The 12,260-nt window shown below is 35.3% G+C and overlaps 1 protein-coding gene across 1 annotated transcript in view; it reads right to left on the reverse strand.

Annotated features, from left to right (window-relative positions):
* Positions 1-12,260, reverse strand: part of DIAPH3 (diaphanous related formin 3) — a 447,621-nt gene that overhangs the window by 143,957 nt on the left and 291,404 nt on the right. Inside the window, exon 25 of the mRNA XM_021006402.2 lies at positions 11,189-11,324. Within this exon, the coding sequence (XP_020862061.1) occupies positions 11,189-11,324 (136 nt within the window). The remainder of the gene's footprint in view (positions 1-11,188; positions 11,325-12,260) is intronic.

Here is a 12,260-nt window from a genome sequence, read left to right on the forward strand (position 1 = left end):
CACTTCTTCCCTATGTGTATAGTTTTCCCATTTCAAAATATAACCTTCTTGAGGGCAAAGATTGTCCCTTTTTTTAAGCTTTACAGTGGCAGTAGATAAAATTGCCTCACTTACATTTATCCTTTCTACCCAACATAAAAAATGAGAATGGTGCATATAATATCCTAACTCCTTTAACAATAATGTAGGGAAAATATCAAAACCTTTAAGAGGGGCAATAAACTCTGAAGTTGATAAATTTGCTAAGATTTATAGAAGAAATTTCTGAGTTATTAACATAATATACAATTTCTCTAAAAAGTAGGGCTAATTGCTTTTATTCAGAATCACAAAATGGAAACGAAGGAGCAGTTTCAGCCAAGTGGGTAAACAACAGATTTTTAAAATGGAATTATCTGTTTGTTCAATAGACTGAGGTTGCACCAAATGAGACATTTAAGTCAATTAAATAATAAGTGAAATATTAAAATACAATAGTTGTTCACATGAAGTTTAAATTATTCCATTAAATAAACTCAGTTCATCCACAAAACATAATCACATAAAACCGGGACCATTTTGAGGCCATTTAATGAGCCATTTAAAAATCATGTGGCTTAACTTACATAGGAAGTTCCAATGCACAAAAAGCCAATTGTATCATGAAATGGTCTTATTTTTTCCTCTACCAACAAAAACCAAAAATAGAATTTGGCACAAAACTATACATAGATCCTATGCCATGAATATTCCTAGCTATCTTGGTACAAACAAATGCACATTAGTGAAGGTTTGTATCTCTTAAATAATCACTAAATTCTTTGGTTACTAGATATCCTTTGCATTTGATGCCTCACTACTACCTGCCTCCTCAATTAAATGAAAATGCAATCTTTAAAGCATGAAACTCCTAACTTACATAAAACTTGATATATGGCATAAGAAATGAATTATTAAATATATGTATTATAGTAATATACAAAGGGCTATTTGTTTAATTTAGGTATCACCGATGGAAAAATACAAAAAAAGTAACTTACAACAATGGATATTTGGAAGACCTATGAATTTGTCTCAAAATAAAAAAAGAACTCTTTGAAGATGTGATATGGTAGTGTGACATTTCTGCTATTCTTACCTTTACAACAGGCTTTGTGATCTAAATACCATTTTGGAATGCTTGATTTCCCTTCTTTTGAAATTGCAGTAGACTGCTTCATATTTTTATTATACTTAGAAAAATATATACTCTGAAAAGATAGTGATAATAAATAGTCCATCTGAAAAGTCACTGCACTCTCGCCAAGGGCAAGCAATGATTTATGATGGACAAACAAGAAAGAACACTGACCTAATTTTATTTTACCATCTTATGCAGTAATATCCTAATTCTTGCACCATAAAAGTGTGTTTCTTACTTGCAAAGTTGCAAATGCTACATAATAAACACAATTCCCTTATAGACAAATGAGAAGTCAGGCTCACTAATTCTGTGAAAACACATAACTCTATGTGTTTATGGTAGGTTGAAGGGATGAGGGCAATTGAACTTACATAATAACATTCATAAGTATATAATAATATAGTAATTAGAAGAAAAGACACATTGACCTAAAGAGGCCTCATCAACAGGAACTCTGTGGCCGCTGCAAAGACAAGAGACTCTCCTGTGATAATATTTACAGCTTTAAGTACATTGTCTGAAGAGCAGTAGGGCTGCTAATGGGGTCCTGTAGCTCCTTTTGTTGCATTTTGTCTATTCTTTTGTCACTTGGCTTTGACCTGGCATTGGAAAATGGATTAGGCTTTTGTACTTTTTATAAAATTTGTAGCATGAAAATTGAATAATATAAATAGAATAAAATAAAACTGACTCATGTAAAATGAAAAAAAGAGGGCAGCTAGGTGGCACAGTATATAAAGTGCCGGCGTTGAAGTCTGGAGGACCTGAGTTCAAATCCAGTCTCAGACACACAACACACAATATGTACTAGCTGTGTGAACCTGGGCAAGTCACTTAACCCCATTTGCCTAGAAAAAAATATTTAGACAGGTTTCCGAAAGACAGACTAACAGTGCACATCTCCATTGTTGCTATTCTAGAGAGGGGTAGAACAGGCCTTTTTTTCCATCACTGACATGAAGTAGAATTTGAGGACGTGCTAACCATTAATTAGGAAGGGATAATTTAATTTAAAATGCACATAGTAAGTACTTATTATGTTTCAAGCTCTGTGGTAAGAGCTGTGAGTATAAAGCTTAAAAAAGGGACAATCTTTGCCCTCAAGAAGGTTATATTTTGAAATAGGAAAACTATACACATAGGGAAGAAGTGATCAGGGAAGGGAATTTTGCTCTGGGGAGGTGAATAGTGGAAGGGGGTATGTATGTTGCCTGGCAAATGGTCAGATAGCCTGGGACGGGATTTGAAGTTAAAGAATGTCTGCAGGGGTAGGAAACTGTAGCCTTCAGGCCACATGTGGCTTTCTAGGTCCTTGGTTGCCTCCTTTTGACTGAGTCCAAGTTTTATAGAACAAATCCTTTTACTAAGGGGATTTGTTCTATGAAGTTTGGATGCAGTCAAAGGGCCGTACTTGAGGACTTAGAGGGCCACATGCAGCCTCGAGGCTGCAGGTTCCCCAACCCTGGTCTAGAGTCTAGAGCCCGACAGTGGATATAGGATGGTAAGGGAGTTGCATACACATATTCACCAATCACTTGGTAGGAGGGGTACCTAAGTGTAGGAGCTACAAGAAGCTTCCTCCCCAGAGACTGGGTCAAAGATTCAGAAAGACCTAAGAATGGAGGTTTTGCTCTCAGATACGGTGTGGAAACTGCTGGTCCAGTTGGTGTTGGGGGATTTGGGAGTGGGAAGTCAATGTTGGCAGATTTATAGTGAGATGACCTGGATGGAGATAGATGGCTAGAGGTGATTTGAAGCTGTGAAACTTGCACTGATTTATTGGAAAGTCCCCCTCAGATCTCTCAGAGCTTATTGCTGCTCTGAATATACACCTACTCTGCTCTGAGATACAAAAAGGCATTTAGATCTGCTAGCAGCCATTAAGGTGAGCTAAAAACTGTTATTCCCTATTAAAACTGGTTTATGTTCAGTTTGAATAGAGAAAGAGTAAAGAAAGAGTCAGGGAAATTTTCTGGGTAAAATTTTCATTTCATTCATGTAGATCACCTGTACTCCAGATTCTACCTCCAACCAGAATTTGAGTCCCCTACTTCTTCCCTCCCTCCCTGACGAATAAGATTTTACCTTATCTTGACCTGACTCAGGCCAACCTCACCACTTCTAGTAAGCCCTTTGAGGGCAGGTCTTGCTTACTTGTACTTGTATCCCTGATGCTGGACATGTATTAAGTTTTTTACTAAATGGCTCTTCATTCACTGATTCATTCAGCAGTCTGTTTGGCAGAAGTTTCCATAAGGGAAGAACTGGATTGATTAGAAAATCTTAAGTTATCACATACCACATTTTCAATTGATTGTACTATATAGCTAAGAAGCTTGAAGTTTTAGTGACATCTGTTGGAATGATCAAAAACCAAATTACTTCTAGCAAAGAGTTTCATACATTAAGAAAAAAAAAGTTCTTTATTTAGAAACAGCTGTATGTTTTTGATTCCCACTCATTCAAAGGTGTTCAGTTGACTACTGTTTTAAATCAGAATTCTCACTATTCTTTAAGCTTTCTACTATTTTTTCCTAAATTAATCTAAACTTTTCTTGCCTTTGTAACATAAGATTCAATAGCACACTTGGGGGAAAAATTATTAAGTTATTTTTCAATGCTGAGGAAATAAAAATGGAAGGCCATGAAATTGCATGGATGATACTATCACATCTTCATAATTCTAAATTTCTCAATTAAAGAACACATCTGCTATAGGAAATCATAAATGCATAAAATGCAATGTCCAGGTCATAAGTCTTGAAAATTGATCTTGTATGACAAGCTGTTTTGTTCTGTGTGAGAACATAATCAGTAATGAAATGCTCATCAGGTTCCTGTCATTTTAGTCACTTGATACTACTGGGACTCACCAGGTTAAAATGGTAATTTCTATCCAGTACTGCCTCCAAACTCACACGTTATCAAAATTGTCAGTAGACACAAGGGCACGCCTCACATGTAATTTGCAATGACAAAGGATGTTTATAAATTAGCAGTATTCTTAAATGAATAGGACATTGAATGTCAATAAATTAGAAAAAGTAAATGTTAAATCAATTCAATAAACATTTATTAAGCACATATAAAGTAAAGGGCATTATGTGAGGCATTGGTCTGTATCAACTTATGCTATGATATATCATCTAAAAAGAATCAGAGAAAGTAGAGACATATTGTGATGGTTGATGATGTCATGCAGAGAGGTATACTGGCAACTATTTTTCAGCTTCACAATAACAACAGAGAGCTCTTCTGTCTTCATAGGGAATATACTCAAGATGTGACAAAAAAATCTCATAAGACCTGACAAACTGGATGACCATTACTCACCACTAGTTATTTACATGGACATACAGAAATGATTCTGGCAGAAGGAACCAAGAAAATATCGAAAAATCCTATGGAGTCTTGGGCAAGAAAGGGCAGATTTTGGAACACAGGTGGCATTTTTACGACTGATGCCCATGGAAAGCAAAGGTTTTAAAACAGAATGGCAGATTCAGATTATAAACAGATGCTTAAAAACATGCTGTCTAAGAAGAATTTGTATTTCAGAGTCGCAGCTTCAAAGAGAGGAAAACAGGTTCCTGTATTATTAGTTAATACAAGTTAAAAAGGTTTAATAAGAATATATTTGCCTGAAAACTTGCAAATCTAAGTCAAAGGTTCATAAACCGAAAAGGAATAGAGAAGGAGAAAATTGCCTATTTGTAGGCATCAAGCTAGAAATCATGGAGGATAGCTGCAATACAGTAAGTAAAGCAAATGTGACACGAAGAAGATCACAGGAGGTAAAAATCTAAGGAGCCAGTAATAAAACTGAGGGTATCAGATGTCTATGGGGAAAAATGTTTAACATACAAGATAAACTACAAAACTTAATAAGATTTGACCTGTTAAGGATCACTGACAATAGATGGGATGATACTCATAACTGGAATTTGGCTCTCAAAGGGTAAGCCTTTTAAAAAAAAAACTATATCTATATCTATATATATGGAGGGTGCGGGAGGGAGAGTAGGTTCAAGGTAGCATTGTGATATGCTTAAGTGAGGAATTCTAGGAACCTGAAAAAAGTGATATTTTCACTAAAACAAACTATAGATGAGCAGGGCTGAAAGGAAATTGATGAAGAGTATGAGAAACATCTTAAGCCTTGCAATGATTCATTAATGACACATGATATGGTAATGACAGAACATTAAAATTATAAAGATATCTGTTAGAGGATTTTTTTCTATCAAAAGGAGAGTAGCTTTTAATTTTTTTTTACTTGCTTAAGTGATAATTTTATCCTTCAAAAGGCTGAGGTGCCAACAAGTGGATGATCTATTCTGCATCTGATTCTCAGTAATAAAGGAGAGCTTGTTACTAGGGTAGAAAAATGGGAAACTTGAACTAGGAAAAGCAAAGAATGGAGCACGTTTTAGGCATGGGAAGGTGATCATTTCATATTTGTATCTGTTATAAAGAAAGAGAGGAAAGGCAAGTATAGTCTGACATATATACTAGACTTAGGGACAGCAGAGTTGTAGAATTCATAGAAATGATAAGCAGGATGCCACGAACTAAAATTTTACAGTTAGAATTCAAACCCCAAAGGACAGGAAATTCAAGAAAAAAAATTCTGAAGATACAAAGGGAAACAAAAGGGAGTTATCTAAAGAAACTATGGTGAATACACAGTATGAGGGTTGGGGACAGAACAATATTATAGACAAAACAAGGGGCTTAAATCAGCTGCTAGTTTTGATTCTGTATGTTATATAACTTAATAATCCTAAAAAGGAAAATGAGTAAATGCAGAAATGTTTGTACATTACCATTTTTATACACATGTATACATGTATAAGGGAATACAAAATAAGGCATTCTGCCAAGTCCATAAAGGAATCTCACATATGCATTGTATGTGATACTGAACGCTAGACTAGCCTCTTTTCCACAATCAACTGTGACGCCCTAAATTTTCAAGACTACATGCAGAAGGAAAGGAAAAATATAAAGACTTTATATCAATCAGTAAATTGAATTAGAGGGCCTAATCATTAAATTGGGCATCATTATCTAGCTCATGTTTACATAAGCTTTAAGTTTTACAAAGCACTTAATACAGGGTGTCCTAATAAGTTAATAAAATCTATCAAGCCATTTTAAGGCTTAATAGTTTAAAACTGCCCTAAGACTTTCTGAGTACCCTATATACATTATCCCATTTAATCCTTTAAGTCCCACTGTGAGGTAGGTACTATTATTATTATCATCACTTTACAGATGAAGAAACCAAGGCTTAGAGAATTTAAGTGACTTGATGTAATCATAAACCTTGTGTATCACCCAAGTACTATAAATTATATCTCACTACCCAAAAATAACAGGTAACCTGCCAAATAATTGACTGAAAAAAAATCATGTCTGGAAGATGAGAGGAAAAGCTGGTAACAGAGGAGGAACAGAGAGAAGTATAGATGAACAGATGCAAAGTTCAGTAAGAACTACAGGAAAAATGTAAACAGTAAAAATATAATTTTTTTTAGGGAAACATAAGGCAAGATTTTCAGCAAAATAAGTGGGAAGGGAGCCATAAGAGGTTTGAGGAGGGATGAAAAGATCTGGAAAAGATGAATGGTAAGTCATGAGGGTGGACTGTGTTGTCCCAGGGAAGGCTGCTTGAGATTATGTAACATAAATTTGTAGTGGCCCGAATAATCAAGGTTTTATGATTTTCTACAGTTTCATATGATAGCATGTGAGTAGGAGTGAAGGCTGAGGATGATGGGAGTATTCCAAGGCAGAAGCTTTGCAGGGCAAGATCAATGATAAGATGACAGGATACCTACAATTTGCCAGGTACTATGACAGGTGTTAGGGTTCAAATACAATAAATGAAATATTCTTTCTTCACAAGATGCTTATATTTTAACTGGAGAAAACAAGAACATATATGTGTATATATGTTCTTGTTTGTTTATGTTTGTGTGTATATATACACACACAAACACACATATATGTGTATATATATATATATATATATACACAGACACAAACATAAAAGTATATAGATCATAAACATAAAAAAAATAAACACTTGTAAATACAAAGTGGCTACAGTTAAGCATTAACAGTTGAAGTGATTTGAAAATGCTTCACCTAGAAGGTGGTATTTGAACTGTATCTTGAAGAAAAAGAAGGGGCTGAGGTGAAGAGAAATTATGTTTCTGAAGGGGGAGAAGGTAGTTAGTGCAAAGGCATATAGACAAGTGATGGAGAGTCTTGCATGAGAAACAGAAAAGATTAATTAGATTTGTATCACAGAGTGCAGGAGGAAGAGTAACATACAATAAGGCTAGAAAGATAAATTGGAACAAGGTTGTAAAGCTTTAAAAGTTAAAGAGCACAGTTCATTTTTGATCACAGAGGCAAAAGGAGGCCTCTCTTTTGGAGTTCATTCAGTTGGGGAATGACATTGACACTTAAGGAAAATCACTCTGGAAGCAGTATTGTAGGGAGCTGTCCTTATGGAAAATCTCTAAGTCCTTATACACTTTAGGGATCAGTACATATAGAGGCTTGCCTCGGGATAAACGTTCCCATGACTCTTGCCCTAGCTCCGTTCCTTATGGTTTGTTGATTCTAAGTTTTCACTAATGCTTAGCCTTGAGGCCAGGTAGCTGACTCAGGCAGATAATACCAACAACTGGGCAGGGAAACAATAGATACGAAATTTGGCATTAAAACTACTTTCTCATGAGAAAGTGAGGATCTTTAGCTGCTTAAATTGTTTATGTTATTAATTAGCGCTTGTAGATCATTTCTCACAGTACAAAGCTGTTTTCTGTAGTATATAATCATGTAACACCTGAAATAAACTAGTCTTTGAGCATTAAACTCAGACTCGCCTGGCCTGACTTTTCTTTCTCCAGTTCCCCTTACCCTTTTTTCCTTCACCACTCTGTCTTGTACCACGTCGGCTGCTGGCACAGTATGGAGAATGGAATGAAAGAAATGGCAGAGCCTTGCGACAGGGAGACCAATTAGGAGACCATTAAAACAATGTAGGCAAGGGGTGATAAGTGCCTGAATTAAAGTCATGGCTATATTATTAGAGAGAAGGGGTTGAAATGTTTTAGAGATAGAAATGGCAAAAATTGGCAACTGACTGGACATGTAATGTTTGGAAATGTGAGGAGTCTAGGAAAATGCCAACATTCTGAACTTGGGAAATGAAAAATGGTGGTTCCTTCAACAGAAATAGGAAAACTTGAAAGAGGGCTGGCTTTTAAGGGACATACTGAGTTTGAGATGTCTCCAGGAAATGCAATTTGAAATATCGAATAGACAGCTGGTGATATAAGACTTAGGTATTAGCATAGTGATGATAATTGAACCCATGGTATTTGACTGGTCACCAAGCCAGAGAATTTAGAGTGCAAAGGGTAAGGGACCTAGGACAGAACCTTGGAGGAACCCATAGTTAGTGGACATGATCTAGATGATGAATTAGCAAAGGAAACAAGGAAGAGTGATTTGACATTTAGGAGGAAAATCAAGAGAGCATTTTAAAGTCCAGAAACATTCAATGATATGCCCCTGAAACACAAGGGTAGTACAAAGAAAGCTAAGATTCATCTCCTTTATCCACAGATATCCCATAGGGTTTTATCTTGGGCCCTCTTCTATTCTCCCTCTATACTACTTCCCTTGGTGATCTCATGAGCTCCTGTGGATTTAATCACCATCTCTATGCTGCCAATACTTAAATTATCTATCCTACCACAAACTCTCAGCAGAGTTCCAATCTTACATTTGCAATTGCCTTTTAGAAATCTTGAACTAAACATATCCAAGACAGACCTAATTATCTTTGTCCCTAGTCCTTCACCCCACTTCCCTATTACAATAAAGGGCAACAGCACCCTCATTATGTATTCTTCACTATCTCTCATCACCTCCCATATCCAATCTGTTGTCAAAGCTTACTAATTTCACTTTTGTAACATCTCTCATAAATAGCTCCTTCTCTCCTCTGACCCTGCCACCACTCTGGTGCAGGCTCTCATCACCTCAAGCCCTGTGTGCCCCAAGTCTCTCCCCACTCAAAACAGCATTCATTCAGCCACCAAAATGATTTTTCCAAAAAACATGTCCCCCTACTCAGTAAACTCTAGCAGCTCCCTTTGGCCTTCAGGATAAAATACAAAATCCTCTGTATAACTTCAAAACTTCAAAAAGGAAGGACCTTTATACTTCTTATACCTTAATTCTCTGACACAAGCTTCCTTGATGTTCCACAAACAAGCCACTTTACCTCTCAGCTCCAGGGATTTTGTCTGGCTATCTTCCATGCTTAGAATGATCTCCCTCCTCAACTTTGCCTACCTGCTTCCTTTATATCCCAACTAAAAGCCCATCTTTTATAAGAAGCCTTTCCCAATTCCTCTTAATAATAGTGCTTTTCCTCTGTTAATTATTTCCTTTTTATCTTATAAACAGCTTGTTTGTTTGCATGTAGTCTCCTCCATTGTATTGTGGACTTCTTGAGGGCAGGGACTGTTTTTGTGTTTATTTTGCCTCTTTTTGTATTTCTATTTTTGTATTAGCAAGGTGTCTGGCCCAAAGTAGACACTTAATGTTTATGGACTGATTGATTCAAACCCATTTTTTTAGACTTTAAATCTATTCTATCCTGCGCCATAGAATTTAATAAAATAAATATACCTAGTCTTTTGTACAAATCATCATTAATTCCACATATTTTGATCTGAAGAGACTGTTGCTTAAGTTTACTTTGAATGTCAAGTATGATTAAACAAGCTAATGAAATATGAGTCAAGTTTTTAGTTTAGTGTTCATCTGAAATCAAATGAGTCAAACTTCAAAGGCAGGATCCAAGAAAATTATGTAAATCCTATAGTGATAATTTATTTTAAAATTTATTTCCAAACTGTAAGCCTTAGAAGTCGAAGCTAAATTTCTCTGATCTTCAGATATAGTGAAATAAGACTGACACTTGTATTTAGGTTAAAGGTAATGCCTATGACTGTTCCCTGAGGGGCAGAGAGGTACTTATAATAAACAAGTATTTGAGTTTGCATGATTTTCCTTCACTGGGAGAAAGTGTTTTATATATACACTTAGCTACTCAGTTTGCTTTACTTATCCTAAAATATGTCTTCTAAACTGAATTCCTGCAAAGTAGGTGCTTAATTTACCTGCAGAGAGACCTAGATGAATCTGCAGTTCTGATTTATACAGTATACCATTTCAACAGTGATGCTGATAGACTCTCATTAGGACCCTGTCCAATCCTCAGCAACAAAAGATGGAAGAGTCAGAATGAGACTTGTTTTTGAAAATTTGAGAAGAAAGGAAATAAGGGAGGTGGGAACCTATTACTATAATTTCTTTAATTAATTTAAATTTTAAATTAATGAAATCTGAACTTTGGAAAGTAAATTTTTCTATAATAATATTTATATAATTTCTTCTTAGTTAAGATAAGTAATTAATCATGGGTTATTAAAGGTTTTATAGAAGCTTCTATTTCATAGAAGTGAATGGAATGGAAATGGAAAGTGAAGACATGGACAGTATGGAGTACTATCTAACATGCAAAACTCAGTGACTTGCTAATATGAATAACAATCATCATCACTGCTTACACAGAACATCAAGGTTTTCAAAGCATTTTTTAATACAATTATCATACTTCATTCCCTCAACACCAACATAAGCAACGTGCTATATTTTGCTACTGTTTTATAGATGAGGAAATTGGCAAAGTGAGGCTCAGAAAGGTTAAGGGACTTTCACAACAACATGCAGCTAGTTTCATAGATAATTTGTCTGACTCCAAGTATTGCATTCTACCATGTTGTCTACCAAGAAATAAAATAGTGAGATTAGAATTGCTGTCAAGTTCAAGCATAAATATTCATTATTTTATTTTTTCATCTATCACATTAAAATATGGCAATCAGTTGACTTTTTCTGTGTAAAAAAGAAATACTCAATAGTACTCACCCGTTTTCATTTCTATCAAGCATTTCTTTTTTTGTTGACGTTCTGCTTTTTCTCTTTCTGCTATTTCCTTGGCTATCCTGGCACGTTTCTCTTTTTCCTCAACTTCTCTTCGTTTGGTGTTCTCCTTCATTGCTTGCTATAAAGAAATGATTTAAAATATTGTCAAGGTTGAATATTGCCTGAAAAAGGCAAATATTAAAATTAATTCATTTATCTATTTAACTTGCATTTGTTAAGCACCTACTATGCAGTATCAGATGCTGTGCTAAGCATTGGGGATACAAAGACAAAAACAAAAATCCACAAAAAATTAGAAGGATAATAAATATTTTCAAGAATGTTTATTGTATTCTATTCTCAAAACAGTATCCATAGAAAATATGGTTTAATCTTAGGACTATTTTTTCCTATGTACATCTGAATAGCATTTAAAAGCACTTATTCTTTAATTGTATCCATTAAAAGGGGGAGAAAACAAAACTTTGTATATTTAAATGACAAGTGATTTAAAATCATGTATACACATGGCTAATATTTTCTTATGTACTTAGTCACTGTTTGGAATATCTATTACTTAGATCATTTTATTCCTACTACTGCCACCACCTTAGTCCAAGTAAGACAAAATTACTTTCATATGAATTGATTCAATAAGTCCCTAAAATGAATTTTTCATGTCCTGTGCTAGGTGCTAATAATACAGCTCTTGACTTCACAGAGTTCATATTTCTACTGGAGAAAAATATCATGTTGACAGATAATAAAAAGTGATTTGAGTAATGAGGTTGGCATTCATTAACACCAAGGAAAGTCAGGAAAGGTTTCATATAGAATGTGGCCCTTGAGCCAACTGTGAAGGGAGCTAGGGATTACAAAAGCTAAAGGTTAGGTGGGAGAGCATTCCAAATACCGGGACCATTCTGGGCAAAGGCACCCATACAAATGGTGGAAAGTCATGCATGGAAAACAGGTAGGAGGCCACTTGGCCTACAATGCAGAATATATGAAGGGTAGTAGTGTGAAACAAGACTGAGCAGTTAATCTGGACTCTGACTAAACAGTTTTAAAGGCA

The sequence above is a fragment of the Phascolarctos cinereus genome, unplaced genomic scaffold, assembly GCF_003287225.1.
Source record: "Phascolarctos cinereus isolate Bilbo 61053 unplaced genomic scaffold, phaCin_HiC Scaffold_7;HRSCAF=346, whole genome shotgun sequence".
NCBI classification, from domain to species: Eukaryota; Metazoa; Chordata; class Mammalia; order Diprotodontia; family Phascolarctidae; genus Phascolarctos; species Phascolarctos cinereus.